Source organism: Lissotriton helveticus, unplaced genomic scaffold, assembly GCF_964261635.1.
Source record: "Lissotriton helveticus unplaced genomic scaffold, aLisHel1.1 SCAFFOLD_787, whole genome shotgun sequence".
NCBI classification, from domain to species: Eukaryota; Metazoa; Chordata; class Amphibia; order Caudata; family Salamandridae; genus Lissotriton; species Lissotriton helveticus.
Window position 1 is genome coordinate 207,786 of NW_027611911.1, and position 16,847 is coordinate 224,632.

A 16,847-nucleotide genomic window follows, 5' to 3' on the forward strand; every position below is an offset into this window, starting at 1 on the left:
TTTAGCTCTTTTAAATGTAAAACTCACTAACAGTGATGAGCAAAAAAAGATATTGGATTGCTATTTCGCAATCCATGTACCTTTGTTTATTCATACATATTTCCAGTTTTATGGCAAAAAAACTGCAAAAGACTTTCTACATTAATTTAGCTATGCTTGGATGACTAAAGGCTATATAGCTGAAAATGGCATATACTTTACTGCATTACAGAAAGCAGCAAATAGCAGTGCAGGAAAATACATTTGACGCAATTCCAAACATCACTAGGTAACCTGTTTTCAGTACACCGTGCTGTCAATGTGAACAGTTATTTGCCTGAATTCATGACTGATAGCATGGGGAGACAACTTTATGTCCCTATTTCCATTTTTTACGTTTAAAAAAAAAAAAGATACAGATAAGGAAACAGTTTATTTTACTTTCTGCCCACATTTCAGATTGAAAAATATAAAAGATAGACCATGAATCTTTGCGGGCGGGTTCCTGTCCTACGCCATACCTTGTATTTTATGGTGGTCTCCACCGTCCCAGTGCTGCAGGTCTCCTTCTCACTTTGTGGTGGTACTTCAGCAGGGTCATTACTCTCTTCATCATTTTGTCTGCAAAAGAGGAGGTGAAACAAAGCCCATGTAAAATGAATAAAGTGCAGTGGGGGTAGGGTTGCACTTGTTCTTGCAGTATTAAGGTTGCCGAAACATATATATATATATATATATATATATATATATATATATATATATATATATATATATATTGAAGATGAAGGATCACAAGAAAACAACAGCCAGCCAGGGCAAAAATCTGGATCCCAAAGGATACAATGAGTCACAAAGAAATAAAATATATAAGAAAGTAGTGACTCAAACAGATAGATTCACCAAAGAACAAAAATATATTTCCACTACAACGTTTCAGCTTCCGCCTTCCTCAGGTAGTTTCAAGATGGTAAGCTCAGTGGCTGCACAGATGACACAGCTGAATTTTCAAAAAGCATCATGAGTGAAGATTCCATTTGGAATGTGGAATCAATGCAGCCCTGAGAGTTCTTGAGATATGCATTAATCAGGTTGTATTGTCAGTAATGTTCAGTCCATCTGGATGCAATGATTTTAAACGGTACATCCAGAAGTTTTCCTGGGAGTCCAGTAGTTCTTCCTTTGAGACATGTTCTACGGGGAAAATCTTCAAATCTGATAGTGAATGATCCACAAGGTTAAAATGATTGGCTACAGGCTGGTCAATTTTCTTATTAATTATTGCTGATTTGTGGTTCCTGAATCGTGTGCGGAGGTCATTCACTGTTTGGCCTACATATTGTTTTTTACAGCTTTGCCGTTGGCACTGAATCACATAAATAATGCATGTTGAGCGACATGCTAGATGCTGCCTTATTGCATAGGTCCTTCTGGTAACATAACTAGTAACTGATGATGTTTGTAAAAGGTATTCACACGTGATGCATCTTTTAGAGTCACAGCAATGAACCCCTGCATTTGTTACAGCTTGCTTGATTTCAGCTCTCACAATAAGAGATCGTAAATTTGGAGCTCTGCGGTAAGCAATGACTTCGCCAGTGACTTGGAACAACAAGCCTCAGCGCCTCTTGGCAGGAATCAGGACTGGTGGTCTGCAGGGGATGTCAAAGTATGGTTACTTTGGGACCAAAGTGTGGAGTTACATACACAAACACACAGGGGTGGGTGGTGGGCATAGGCACATCATTCCCTTTTAACCAAAGCTTCACTTTTAGTTAAACTGCCTCTTTCTGTAAGATAAGCGTCAACTTTCCAATAAGTTGTGGATCAAAACATGGTCAGATGCAGGACACTGAAACGCGACTTGAAGGTTTTTGCTGTGCAGTGAAAACCAGGTATGACAGATACACAAAAACCAAACATCTTGATAATAGTCAGAATCTAAACATAGCATAACAGAGCCAAAGAAAAACAAGCTATGGCACAACCAAAAAGTGTTGCCTTTGACAGGCATCAGCCAACCTCGTGGCTTTGTCAAAATTGAAAGACTAACAGGCTCTGTTTGGAAACTGAGCAGATGGTTAGCTCCTAGTTTGACATGGTTACATAATCTGGGTACTGTGTGTAGATACATAGAAACAATATTTAAAAATTACACAACCCCCTCATCTGCACTTCACGCATGAATCACCATAGGGGTGCAATTACACTAGTACCTTAAAAGCGTAAGGCGGGCTTGTCCAGAGCTCTTAAGATTCTTATGTTCTCCGTGTAGGAGGAATTTTTGTTTGATGTGGAGATCTTAGCGATGTATGGCTATAGTTGTAATGGGGCAGGTGTGTTATGAATTACCTATATTATCCCCGGCTGACATACACCATTAACAAGCATTTGCAATGCAATAGGGTTCGCATTAGGAAAGTTTGAGCTATTGGTATTGTAAATTACAATTTTTTTATTTATATGTTGGTTTTGAAAATAGCGAAATTAATAGCTTTGTCATTTACACTGCCAATAGTTTTAACTTTCGCAAATGTGACACCTATAGCATTTGTAATGCAATATGTGTTGTATTTACGTGACTTAGATGTATTGATATTACAAATAAAAATGGCTTTTAATTTTTTTAATAATTAATACTTAAATAAAAGTTATTGTAATTTGTAATGGCAATAGCTTTTGTAAATAACTTTTGTGAAGATTATGTTCATTGTATTTTATTGTGACAAAAATCCAAGAACAGAAGTGAAATATTAACATCTTTTTGTGACATTTGTAATAAAGCTTGAAACATTGAGAGAACATATTTGAACCAGTTGTTGTTGAATGGTTGCACAGATTGATGCTGTGTGGCGACGAGTGATGATGTGGCGTTCAGTGATGCTGTAGTAGCGCATAGTGATGTTGTGGTGCCCCCGAGTGATGCTGTGGTGGTGTGATAGATAGAGTGAGGGCGATAGACAGACAGATAGAGTGAGGGCGATAGACAGATAAAGTGTATTTATGTTGCATTGAGTAGAGTATGAGGTGTGTAATTATATGGCACTGAGTGGTATTATGTGGAGTGTATTTACGTTGCATTGAGAAGAGTAATTATATGGCGTGTAATTATGTGGCACTGAGTGGTATTTGGAGTGTATGTTGCATTCAGTAGAGTAATTTTGTGGCGTGTAATTATGTGGCACTGTGTGGTATTATGTGGAGTGTATTTATGTTGCATTGAGTGCAGTGTAATTATGTGGCACTGAGTGGTATTATGAAGAGTGTATGTTGTATTCAGTAGAGTATAATTGTGTGGCGTGTAATTATGTGGCACTGAGTGGTATTGTTTGGAGTGTATGTTACATTGAGTGCAGTGTAATTATGTGTTTAAATCAATGCTACCAAAAGCAAGCACAGATACAGGGCACTTTCACTGTCCGACAGGGTTGCTGTTCTCCATATAATGTCCAATGCATGTCACTTCCTGTGGCGTCACTGAAGAGTAGACATGACTTCCTACGAGCTCTTCAGAGTCGAGGATTGTAGGATTCCACTTCCGGAGACGTTAGGAGTTAGAATCCTACTTAGTTTTTCTGCCCATGATTAGGGGCTCACTGTGTCAGTGCTACATGCATCTCAGGTCCCACTCTTCTGCACCATACCTTCCTCCTCTGTGTCCCTGCTCCAAGAAGCACACCCCATCCCTCCTCCCAAGGCCACTGCCCAGTCTCTAGGGCCCCTGCCCTCTGCCCCAGACTACCCCCGCCCTTCTGCACCATACCTGCCTGCTGTGTCCATGCTCCAGGCAGCACACCCAATCCCTCCTCCCATGGCCACTGTAAGACCCCAGCTCTCTGCCATTTACTACGGCCTCTCTGCCCCCACTTTTCTGCACCACGCCTGCCTCGTTTGAGTCTCTGCTTCAGGCAGCACACCCAGTCCTCCCCTCCTGCCCACTGCTCGATCTCGAAGACCCCAGCCCCCGACTATCCTCTTTGCCCCATACCTGCCTCCTCTGTGTCTCTGCTCCAGGCAGCACATCACCCCCCCTCTCCCTGCACTCTGCCCACTCTCTCGGATCCTGGCCCTCTGCCCTTTCCTGCCTCCTCTCTGTCCCAGACTACCCCCACCCTCCTGCTCCATACCTGCCTCTTCAATGTCTCTGCTCCAGATAACACACCCCAGCCCCCCTCTCCTGCCCACTGATCCATCTATAGGACCCCAGCCCTCTGCCCCCGACTACCCCACCCTCCTGCCTACATACCTGCCTCCTCTGTGTCTCTGCTCCAGGCAGCACACCACCCCCTCCCCTGCACTCTGCCCACTCTCTAGGGCCCCTGCCCTCCTCCCCTGTCCACCCTCCAGCTGTCTGCCCTCTCCTGCCTCCTCTCTGCCCCCTGCTGGGCCCTCAGCCCCTCCACCCCCCGCCCGCACTCACCGTGTCTCCCCTCCGCTCATGGCCTCGGTGCTGGGCCGGCGCAGGCCGCTCTGGGGCCCGGGGCCCGGCAGCTGCTCGCTCGTCAGTGGTGGCCCTCGAGCACAGCCAGGCACCGCATCCCTACTTCCGCGCCTGCGCACTGGGACGCCCTTCTGCGCATGCGCCTTAGACTAGTGCGCCTGCGCACGGGGCTCGCCACTCTGCGCCTCAAATTAGTGCGCATGCGCACGGAGCCTCATATCGGGATCACGCTTCCGAGCACGTGCTGTGAACTATTGCGCATGCGCACCAGGGTCAACCATCTGAGCCTGCGCGTTGCCACGCTTGCGCATGCGCAGTGAAAAGCCTGTAAATGGACTGTTTGGCATATGCATGTAGACTGAAACCCCAAAGTGTTTTAATAAATGCGTTCTCATTGCTGGGCATGTGTTTGCTCGACTACTCTGTGAATCATATTGAATATATAGATGTCAAAGGAGGGCTCTACCACGCACAGAAAGTCGGAAAAGCCCTAAAGTGTCCTACATCCCATTATTGCCCATGCACGAATATTTAATGTCATCAAAAGTATTTTTTTTAGATGGTTTCAGATTTTTAATAGGCTCCGTGAAATTGAATGAATACAGCTTTTAACCAATCCAAAAATTCACTTTGCAAGGAAAAAAACGTGTGACTTTCCATAGGAGGCCTTGATAGTATTAGTAATGCAGCAGGGACATCTGTGGCAACGCAGGCCCTTTAACTATGTATAAATTGTAAAACGTCAACATTGATGCAAAATCTACGGGGTTCACAACAGGTAAAGTCGTAAAAAAAAGTTCAAGCTAGAATCAGTCTCTTCATTGCAGTTGTAATAGACACTTAGGGCCAGATGTAGGTGGCCAAATAGCGAGCACAGCGTTTGCAATCGCTATTTGGCAGCAAGCAATGTAGGTAAATTGAAACCTACTAGCAGAATAAGGAATCGCAAAATTGCGATTCCTTAAATGCAATGTAAGTAGCACAAAAGAAAGGGCACTTTAGCCTTAAGGAATCGCTAATTGCCACCAACTTTAAGTTGGTGGTAATTAGCGATTTCCTTTAAAAAAAAAAAATAACTTTTTTGCTTTTTTTTAAGTGCCATGTGGCACACATTCATGCCCTTAGGCACACATGCACATTTCAGGGGTGCAACAGGGTGTCCATTTGGAACCCTGGCACCTTTGAAATTGTGCCTGCAATTTGCGAGTGTCTCTTGGTGACTCGCAAATTGCGGGAGGAATTCCTATTCATTCATTTAGGAATGAATGGGAAGGTATTCCTTAATTGCGAATCGCAATTTGCAATTCACAATTAAGGAATATTAAGGAATCGCAAAAAATATTGCGATTCCTACCTACATGGCATTTTGCGATTCCTTAATAGCTATTCCCTAAAAATCGCTATTAAAGAATTGCAAACATACATTTACCTACATCTGGCCCTAGATTTTGCATCTCAGAAATAAGTAATTTATTTAAGAATCTATTTTTCTTCTGTAGTCTGACAATTTTAGTAATGATGAAACTAGTAAATCGACTAATAGTTCAGGTACATTTTAACAGGAAACTTGTGATATTTTCAAGTGCCTGTAAATTATATGCAACGCAGTAAAAGAAATTCTAGCTATCGCATCAAGAATTTGCAATTCTGTTAAGAACGGAGAGGTCAGGATTATTTTCTTTTCTTTACTGTCAACACAGCTGTCAATCAAAAATTTATTTCCATAGCTGCCAAGTTTTCAGATTGCGTATGTGTGACATTTCCATGGTTTCGATGTACTAATGAATGACATTGAACTGTCATATGTGTGATACTGAGAGTGACACCTTTTTGCAAGTAAAACTAAGCAATAAAGTGCATTGAAAGAGCTAAATATCAGAAATTATCTTGAAACAAATGCAAAACTCCGGAAATGGAAGGCTCCTACCCTACAGCTCTTTCTAAGATGACAGTACTGTAAAACAACTGTGGCACCATCATTCATTGCAAATAATACGCACAATGAAGAAGTTTGCAGGGGGCCTGCTGAGCCATATCATTAGTTTGACAAGACACCAACCGTGGATCGACATTATTTATTAGGCACCAGTTAAGTTGTAGAGACCAATGTGTCTCCAAATATAATGAAATTAAGAATAACTTGCCTCTTCTTTTCAGTACCATATATCGAAAGCTCAAAGGACAGCCTAGGAGAGTAATGCACATGCTGCAGAGTTGAGTGAGCTTCAGTGCAGGGTGAGTGCATAACTCACCTCACTAGAGTGTGCCACTAGAAGTGTCTAAGGAGTCTAAGGAGTGTGTCTACCCGGATGAGCTCTTGCCCTCAGTGTCTTCCAGGTTCTTTGGCTGGGCAGATGGGCCACCAGGCTGTAGCAGCAGGCAGTGATGATTTGTGTAAGTATAAGAGCTGTGGAAGGTCAGGCCTGAGCTGTCAGAAAGCTCGCCTGTGTCTGCCAGCCAGACCAGTGAGGAAATATCACCTGCCAGGCCTGGACTGGGACAGAAAATATCCCAGACACCAAAATAAAAGTGGCCCCCATTAGCAAATCAGACAACTAAAAGAGTGGCCCACATTTCCAAATAGGGGCAATTTTGAACGTATAAAGCCACGCTATACAGGTGATTTTCAAGGTATGGGAGACTGCGTTATTTTATGCTTGCTGCAGAGCAAGGCTTGTGGTAATACAATCAAAAGTAAACTCCAGCGTACCAGGCTCAAGAGGTCGACAAACAGCCTAAACATCAGCCCACTCTCTGACCTGTCATACCTAAGAAAGCTCTTAGTTGCCGCCTGCTATTTCACACACTGTAGGTGTGGAGCAAGGGATGGGCGACTGCCTTTATTTAAGGATACATCAGGCAAGGTTTGTTGTATTATCCAGAATTCAGCAGTAAAACCCAGAGCACCAGACCAAACAACCCAACAAACAGCCACAATAAATCAGTTGGCACACTGACCACCACAGCTACCCCTCTGGACAGCACTGCACAGGCGGCAGGCCAGCAATGAAAAGGAAGCCGCCAGCCCCCATATAATACGCTCTATAGATGTTTTGCAAGGAATGGGAGATGCTGACTCTGCATTCAAGGTTACTGCAGCAAGGATTGTATAGCAGAGAAATCAGCAGTGAGTAAAACAGAATGCACCAGATCCAGCGCGCCCACCAACAGCCACAACAAATCAGCCCACACTGGGACCTGTCACTCATAGCCTTTGGGGACTTTATTGACAGCAGGCCTTCCGCCACTTCATACACTGCAAAGGTGATTTGCAGCGATCAATCCGCTCGTTTGAGCCTGCCGCAGCAAGGACCGCTGAGCCGTTTTGGTGTAATTTCGGGGAACTCAAAATTAAAACTTGGTGTACAACACCTAACAAGCCTACAAACAGCCAAATAAAATAAATCAACCCACGCACTGACCTGAAAAAGGAAGCTGCCATCCACTGCCTCAATGTCAGGGGCCAACCAACATACTGCATAGTTGCAGCTGTGTTTGTTTTGCCCCAAATCTTGGCTCCATTGTACTTCACTGGTTCTTACTCCGCCTATCTTTTCTCCAGTCAGATGAACAGTTTGCCTTCCTGTGCTTGCTTCTCCACAATAACAGCCCCACAACCATAAAAACACCTAAATCAACCCCCTCAGCCATATGTACCAGGGTGGACGGTGAACTTGCAGTTGCCACCGTACACACTGGCGCTATGTGGGCGATGCCCAAATAGCGCCACATTGCTCCTCCCCTTCCTCCCAAACCCCCACCCCCCCAACCAGATAATGCTGCCCACACCCCTGGACCCAGATTGGCAGCCAAAGAAAGAACAACCTCCCACTTCACTGGAGTGAATGTGCCAACATTTGCCCTGCGATTGCAGTGCCTGTGCACGGGTGGAACAGCTTCTGCATTAGATAAATAGTCAGAGGCCCACTGGCTGAGCTTCCCAATTGTGAAGACAACTACTGTATGTATGTGTCTGTGTACATGTATGTCCGTGTAAATGTCTGTATGTGTTCATGTATGCAAGTGGGCATGCATATTAGCCTGTATGTATCTGTATGTATGAATGTGGGTGTATATATCTGTGCATGCATCAATGTTTGTATATCTATGTAAGTACGTATTTGTGTATGCATGTTTCTTTGTATGAATGTGTGCGTGTATGTGTTAGACCTGACACCTTTTGGCGTGATTCTTCCCCCATATTTTGCCTCTGACTCATGTGTTTTGATGCTGTGCTGGATTTCGTTTTTGCTGATTTAGATGCTTTGGACACTCTGCCACTGCTGATCAGTGTCAGAGTGTAAGTGCTCCTTCTGTAAATTGTGATATTGATTGAGTATACCTAATTGGCATATTTGTATCACCACGAAGTCCCTAGTAGAGGGCACTGTGTGTGCCAGGGCTGGTGATGACAAATGCTACTAGTGGGCCTGCAGCGCAGATTGCGCCACCCACATGAGTAGCTTTAAAAGGGCGACTCAGGCCTGCCAGCGCAGGGCCTGTGTGCAGTCAGTGACTGCCATGTCAGCCTGGCCAGTGTCCCCACTGGCTAGGTCTAACCCTTCCCTGTCTGTGCACATCAGTCACCCCTATGGAAGGCTCAAGGTACCCCCCTGGGCAGGGTGCAGTGTATGGATAAGGTAGAGCATGTGCTAGTGCAGGTAATATGCTCTGGTAGTGGGCTGCAGCCATTTTGTGTGCTCACTGCTGTAAGGCTATCTTGCTCCATAGAGTAACATGGAGGGGGCTGGGCCCATGTGATACCAGCCTATCTTCCCCTAGGAACAAGATGGGACATAAGTGAAAGATATCCCTGGACTCAGAATTTAATGACACATCTTTTAGTGAAGGGTGTTTTTAAATCCTGTGTTGGAGAATAGCACTTTTAGAAAGTGGCTGTTCTCTTGTCTAAACCTTTTTCTGTGTGCCTGGGTATGTGGAATGTCTGCCTGGTCTGGATGTGACAGGAAGGGGCTGCAGAGCCCCAGAGGAGAGGGTCGGAGCCATCCCGGGGATGAAAGGGCACATCTGCCTGCTTGGGAGGAGGGAGGAAGGAATGCCAGATAAGTGCTGGGCTGTGCCTGCCTACCTCCCCCACTTTAGCTCTCTCCTGGTGGTCAACTGACCCCACGGGCCCTGAAGCTGACAGGAAGAAGAAAGCCAGAGACACCTCAGTGCTCCGCAACCCCCAGAACTGGTTTAGACTGGACCCAGGGCCTCCATGCACGAAGAACTTCAAAGACATTGGGGGGTATAAGGAAAGGACCCCTGTCTGCAGAGGACTAGATTCTGAAATTCTGCAACCAAGAAGGAACCTCTGCTGGAAGGAGGACAGCTAGGGAACTAAAGGAAGACTGCCTTGCTGTGTGCTCTAAGGGCTGACCTGTTCTACTGTCTACCTGGAAGCTGAGGAGAAGAAAAGGGGCTTTGCTGTGTGCTGTGACCCTGCCTACTTGAAACTGCCAAGACTCTGCTGTGTGCTGTGTCTACAACTGAATCTCCAAGGGCCTGAGAAGAGCTGGCCTCCTGTTGGGAACCCAGGACTAAAGGTTCCTAAAGCTTTCCCAGGAAACAGCTGCAAAATCGTGCTGTTGGGACCCGGGACGCGTGGTGCTGGACTGCGGAGCGTGAGGAGGAGATCGGTGTGCTCATCGGCACATTAATCGTGAGGGTTGGAGGCTTGTGGAGCCTCCCCTCATGAAATCTGCTCCCAGGTGGTGGCAAGGTCGAGAGGGGGGTCTAGTTCTGACCAGCGCCCTTTAAAACCCTTTGCCGCCAAATCACCGTCGCAGCCCGGGGCCAGGATCACCCCTGGAAGTTGCTGTTCGTGACCAGGAGCGGCCGCGGCGAAGAACGAAGCCGCCGCGACCCCATTGGCTGAGGGAGCCGAGCCCCCTCACTAACGCCGCGACGGGATTGGCCCGCGCAGCGCAGCGTCATCAGCTGTGGTGTGCCGTGATTGGCTGAGCCTGCGGAGCGTCATCAGCGAGGCCGCGCTGCCATTGGTTGGCGGCCTCGCGCTCAGAGGGGCTCGACTGAGGGCCGCGACCGGATTGGCTGCCTCCGCTGAAGCTGCGGGAGGTGCCGAAGAATTGCCCAAAATCACCGCCGGGACCGGGGAAGAGCTCTGACCCCGCCGAGGGACCTGGAAGCGTCCCGCACCCCTGGCCAGCCGTCCCTCCATCAGGTGAGCTTCACCGCCTCCCCCGCCGCTCGTTGGATTGTCGAGAGTGGGCGGGAGAGGAAAGGGGACCGGCCGGGGCGGGGACGCGTGCAGTCTGCACGGCTGATGCGCAGTGGTGCGCCTGAGTCCCAGGAAGACGCGAGGCTGCCCCGGGGACGAGAAAGAGTCCCTGGGCCTCGCGAGGGAGTTTAAACAGCGCATGAAGCCCACAGATATAAGTACACGTGGGCCTTGTTTTCTTTGCTCATGTTGAGAGCATCACAGTATAAATCAGTGGCCATATTTTCTTAAGTGCTGATTTAAGGGACTAGAGACTATTTTTATTTTTATGCTAAGAACTGCCTATTTACAGGACCTACTAAGAATTAAGTGCAACCTTGTTCTAAATGAAGTGTTTAACGTGCAACCTTTAAGTTAGAAATGCTATGTGTTTTAAAGAAGTGATTATCATGCAACTGCTTCATTTACATGCTGAAACTAGATAAAGTTATATTTTATTTATACTTACCTGTGTGGTCTCAGTTTGTGGTGGATTGGGAATTGCTGTTGTGTTAAGTGCAAATGTTATCCACATTGTCTCCGAGTTTAGCCTAGACTGCTCGCGCCATGCTACCTAGAGGGTGAGCAGGGGTTATCTCAGAGGGTTATTCCGTCGCCCTGACTGGAGCTAGGGGTCCCTACTTGGGCCAAGGTACTTACCTTTGCCAACCAGAGACTCCCGGTTCTAACATTGGTGGCTCGCGGTGCGGATTTTGAACTAATGATTGCACTTGACCTGCAGTGATTTCTTGTACATCACTAGTCTAGTTTAGCGGAACAGGTTGCGCAGGATTTTTTCTTTTTGGTGAAACCTTTTTAGTTGAAAAAGGGGTAGGAGGTAACATGTCTCAGACCGCGCAAAGCATGAATGCAGAAGGGGAAGTGGAATTTGAAAGCCAGGAGTTGCTCACCTATAACAAGGAGCAACTGAGAAAATTCTGCAGACAGCTTGAATGCCCAGTAAGGGGCGGCGCAAATAAGGAAGAGCTACGGACAGCTCTGAGGGCCTGGTGGGAGGCCAAACATGGTGTCCCAGAAGCTACTATTGAAGAGGGTGGCGCACAGGAGATTGGGTTTTTGCCCAGTGAATTGCCAGTGGCGAAGCCAGCGTCTAGGGCCGGCAGCACCCACTCCAGTAGGATTATTTCTCCAGAGGAGTTGGAGGAGAATCAGAGAGCTAGGGCCCATGAGATTGAGCTTTTGAAGCTCAAAGCGGAAGCCGACGAGAAGAGACTACGCCTAGAAGTTGAGAAAGAGGCGCAGGAGAGAGCGGCACAGGAAAGAAGGCATGCTCTCGCTTTGGAGGAAAAGAAGCTCCAATTGGCTCATGAGAGGAGCATGAAGGAATTGGATTTCAAATATAAAGAGAGGGGGTCCAGTTCTAATGGTGGCAGCGCACAACCAGTACAGGCGGGTAAGGTATACATACCAAAGGATCTGGTACAGAATTATCAGAGGGGTGAGGATATTTATGCGTGGTTCAGAGCGTATGAACTTGCCTTAAAGATGAATGAGGTGCCTGAGAAGAATTGGGGAGCAGGATTGTGGAAGCATTTTGAGGCCTCTGGGAGGGATGTTTTGGCACCCTTAGAAGCAAAGGATGCTTTGTCCTACTCCGCCATGAAGGAGGCTTTGTGCCTCAGGTATGGGCTCACTGCTGAACAGTACCGCCAGAAGTTTAGGAACTTCAAGAAGCTTGATTCAAGTACTTGGGTGGAGTGTGTGAGTATGTACACGCGTGCACTGGAAGGTTGGATGAAGGGCAGCAAAGTTACTGATTATGTGGGGTTGTGTCACTTGATTAGTAGGGAGCACTTAAGTAGTTTGTGTGTCCCAGAGCTGCGCCAGCATCTTTTGGATAGTAAGTTAACTGATCCCAGTGAGCTTGCTAAAGAGGCGGACCGGTGGACTAGCACCAGGGTCCACAAGGGGGTGGTAAGTACCCCCGCCAAAGGTGGACAGGGTCCCCAGCAGAAGAGTGGGGGGGACACGGGTAATCAAAAGGAGTCTTCTAAAGGGCCCCAAAGTAGTTCCCAAGAGAAGGTGTCTCAACCCCCCAAGTCTAAGAAGTCCTGGCCCCATAAGGGCCCGCAGGACAAGAAGACCCTCACTTGCTATGCATGTAGGGAGGTGGGTCACATTGCTCCAAACTGTCCAAAGAAGAAATCTGCACCCACTGGTGCTCCAGCTCCAGCTCCGGCGATAGCCAGTGTAGCTTTGGGAGGGGATTTGATTTCTAGTGGGGAGGAGGGGTTAGCATTGATGACCCTTGTCTCTCTAGGAGACCGAGAGATGGCCCAGGAAACCTTGCTGCCCCAAAACACTAAGAAATACGGGCAGAAGGTGACCATCAATGGACAGGTGGTGGAGGCTCTGAGAGACACAGGGGCCAGCGTGACATCTGTTAGGTGTCAGTGGGTGTCTGAAGAGCAAATTGTTCCCCAGGTACTCCGGCCTGTGGTGGCAGCTGACAGTTCAGTGCGCTACTGCAGGCTGGCGAAAGTTCCATTTGAATGGGGAGGAGTCTCCGGTATTTTGGAGATTGTAGTAAGTGATGCCTTGCCTGTAGATTGTCTATTAGGTAATGACCTGGAGAGCTCCCCATGGAAAGAGGTGGAGCACCGGACTCACTTGGAGATGTTAGGTTTGCCTGAGTGGATCTGTGTGTCCACCCGTGCAATGACAGCAAGAGAGGGCGGTCTAACAGAGCTGGAGCCTGGAACAATGGCCCAGGGACCTGCCAAGAGAGGAAGGGGTAGAGGGCGCGGGAAACCGGCCCCCACTATTCCCACGGTCCAGGAGGAGGCAGACCCGGAAGGGGATGCCCTGGAACCTACAGGGGAGCAAGTGGCCGAACTAGGGGAATTGCCTGAGCTGTCCCAGTGGCAGCAAGAGGGTGGTCCCTCCAGGGAGGAATTCTGCCAGGCTCAGAAGGAGTGCCCTTCTCTCATTGGTGTGCGGCAGCAGGCTGCCGACCAGGCCGCAGGCCTGGGGTCCAAGGAGCATTTGATCTATTGGGAGGATGACTTACTTTATAGTGAGCCTAAGTTCACTGAGCCCGGCGCAGCCCGTGTGCTGGTGGTACCGGAGCGCTTCAGGAACTTCCTACTGGGTCTGGCTCATGACGTGCCTCTCGCAGGACATCTGGGGCAAGACAAGACCTATCACAGGCTTGTCACCCATTTCTACTGGCCCCAGATGAAGACGCACGTCTCTGCCTTTTGTAAGTCTTGTCAGACTTGTCAGGCCAGTGGCAAGAGTGGAGGGAAGCGCGTGGCACCCCTCCAACCCTTTCCCGTGGTGAGCACCCCTTTTGAGCGGGTGGGCATTGACATCGTGGGGCCCCTGGATCCCAAGACAGCCCTAGGCAACAGGTTTATCCTGGTCTTGGTGGACCATGCCACTCGGTACCCGGAAGCCCTTCCGCTCAGGACAGTCACCGCCCCAGTGGTGGGCCGTGCCCTGATGGGGATCTTTTCCCGGGTGGGATTTCCGAAGGAGGTCGTTTCGGACCGCGGGACAAACTTCATTTCTAAGTATATGAAGTCCCTGTGGAGTGAGTGTGGGGTGACCTACAAATTCACCACTCCTTACCACCCTCAAGGAAATGGTTTGGTTGAGAGATTCAACCGCACCTTGAAGGGCATGATTATGGGCCTGGAAGAGCCCATGAGGCGGAAATGGGATGTCTTGTTGCCATGCCTGTTGTTTGCCTACAGGGAGGTGCCTCAGAAATCATTAGGGTTCAGTCCCTTTGAGTTGCTGTATGGCCACCCTGTCAGAGGGCCTCTGGCTCTGGTGAAGGAGGGGTGGGAGAAATCCCGTGGGAAAACCCCTCAGGATGTGTTCAGCTATGTGCTGGCCATTCGCAACCAGACCAAGCGCTTCAGGAAGCTCGCTCAAGAGAACCTGGAGGCTAGCCAGGAGGAAATGAAGAGGTGGTATGACCAGAACACTTCTCTGGTTGAGTTCCAACCTGGTCAGAAGGTGTGGGTGATTGTTAGACGGACCGGGAGGGTCGGCCGAGGATACGGGGAGAGGTCTCCGGGGAGAGCCGTCTCCAGTGAATCGTACAGACAAGTAACTTCCCCCCCACAGACGGACACCACACAATGATAAAGTTCAACGATACTTTATAGACAATTCTTCAAGTACGGTAGAATGGTACAAGGAGGTCTGGACTCAGGGGTCCCCTCTATTCTGGTCTCTGTTTGGGAAAAGGGTAGCGGGACAGTCTTGTTACCAAAAAGATGGAAAATAGCTCTCAATCCTCGAGCTCGGTGGTGTAGATGAACGGGCCGCGGCGGAGCCAGCAGGTCCCGAGATGGATGAAGGAAGACGACGGTCCGCGGCAGAGCCAGCAGGTCCCGATGAAGGTGGTGGTTACAAACGGTCCGCGGCCACGCCAGCAGGTCCCGACGATGATGAAGGATAGGGTGGTTCCCAAAGCCGCGGCAGCGCCAGCAGGCAAGACGAGGGTGCACAAGACAGAGCTACGGCAGCGCCAGTAGTCCGTCAAGGATGAGTTCTTCTTTGCGTCTCTCGACTCCAAGATACAACTGCCGTCCTGCTCTGGAGCTGCCCCAGTTATAGGGCTGGTGTGCTTTGATGTCCGGACCCTCGCACTTGGAGGTCGGGAGGTCCGGGATGAGGGGGTTCAGACACCCAGCAGGGGGGTGGAGCCAGCGCCCGGGGAGGCGATGGGCGAGCGGCACTTGGCGGGGGAGAGCCATCGACACCTCCTGCTCCCATTGACTGACCAAGTAGCCCGCTCACCTCCTGGGTGGATGTTGGTGCCGGAATGTCTGAGACCTGGCCAGGCCCAGGGTTGAGGTCGATCGGGGGCCAGGCGGCCTCGTGGTGGAGTGTCCAAGATGGCGCCCAGGATGGGCGCGCAGGCCGGTAGTGGGTCGGCCTACGCGGTCAACAGGTTCGAGTGTAGGGGTCCCTGCGGGGACGGTGGACGGGCAATGGTGGTGTGTGGTACTTGCGTGGCTGGTTCGGGCCTGGTTGGGCCGGGGGAGAGCGGCCCTTCATGTGGCCTGTCCAACATGCGTCCCCCCCAGCTGAAGGCGGGGAGAGTTACCCATTCTCTTGGGGACTCTTCTCGTCGAGGCGGAAGAACCGGGACAGGCCATCTGCGTTGGCGTGATCGGGCCCAGGCCGATGTTCAACTGTGAAGTCCATCCCTTGTAGGGAGATGGACCAGCGTAGTAACTTCGGGTTTTCCCCCCGCATCTGCATCAGCCACTGCAGGGGTCGGTGGTCGGTCTGTACCCGAAAGGGTGTGCCAAAAAGGTAGGGCCGGAGCTTCTTGAGGGCCCATACCACCGCGAAGGCCTCCCTCTCTATGGTGCTCCAGCGTTGTTCCCGTGGTAGGAGTCGCCGGCTGATGAAGGCCACCGGCTGGTCATGGCCTTCGGTGTTCACTTGGGACAGGACTGCCCCAATGCCATGGTCGGAGGCATCCGTCTGGACGATGAACTCCCGGCTGTAGTCGGGGGCCTGGAGCACAGGGGCGGAGCACATGGCGGCTTTCAATTGTTCAAATGCAGCTTGACACTCTGGGGTCCAGTTGACTTTCTGGGGCTGATTTTTTGACGTGAGCTCTGTGAGGGGCCTCACGATAGTACCATAGTCTTTCACGAACCTTCGGTAATAGCCCGTGAGGCCCAGGAAGGCTCGTACCTCGGTCTGGGTAGTGGGGGGCTGCCAGGACTGGATGGCGGCGATTTTTAGCTGCAGAGGGGCCACCAGGCCGCTTCCCACCTGGTGCCCGAGGTAGGTTACAGACCCTTGCCCAATTTGACATTTGCTGGCCTTGATCGTGAGGCCAGCTTGCTGAAGGGCGTGCAGTACTGCTCGGAGGTGGTGGAGGTGCTCGGACCACTGGTTGCTGTATACAGCGATGTCGTCTAAGTAGGCGGCGCTGAATCCTTCGAGCCCCGCCAGGACCTGATTGACGAGCCGTTGGAACGTTGCTGGGGCATTCTTCATGCCGAAGGGCATGACTGTGAAATGGTAATGGCCATCGGGAGTGGAAAAGGCAGAACGTTCTTGTGCCCGGGGTGTGAGGCCGATTGCCAGTAGCCCGCCGTCAGGTCGAAGATACTGAGGTAGCGGGCAGCTCCCATGCGGTCGATTAGTTCATCTGCCCGGGGGATGGGATGTGCGTCTGTCCTGGTGACCGCATTCAAGCCCCGGTAG

The 16,847-nt window shown here is 49.6% G+C and overlaps 1 protein-coding gene across 2 annotated transcripts in view; it reads right to left on the bottom strand.

Annotated features, from left to right (window-relative positions):
• The window catches only part of LOC144807241 (eukaryotic translation initiation factor 4E type 2-like), a 48,726-nt gene extending 44,173 nt beyond the window's left edge, over positions 1-4,553 (bottom strand). For both annotated transcript variants that reach the window (XM_078673092.1, XM_078673093.1), the window contains exons 1-2: positions 4,397-4,553; positions 501-600 (exon numbers count right to left, since the gene is read on the bottom strand). In XM_078673092.1, the coding sequence (XP_078529218.1) occupies positions 501-600; positions 4,397-4,416 (120 nt within the window). In that variant the 5' untranslated portion in view covers positions 4,417-4,553. The remainder of the gene's footprint in view (positions 1-500; positions 601-4,396) is intronic.
• Between the last annotated feature and the right edge of the window lie 12,294 nt (positions 4,554-16,847).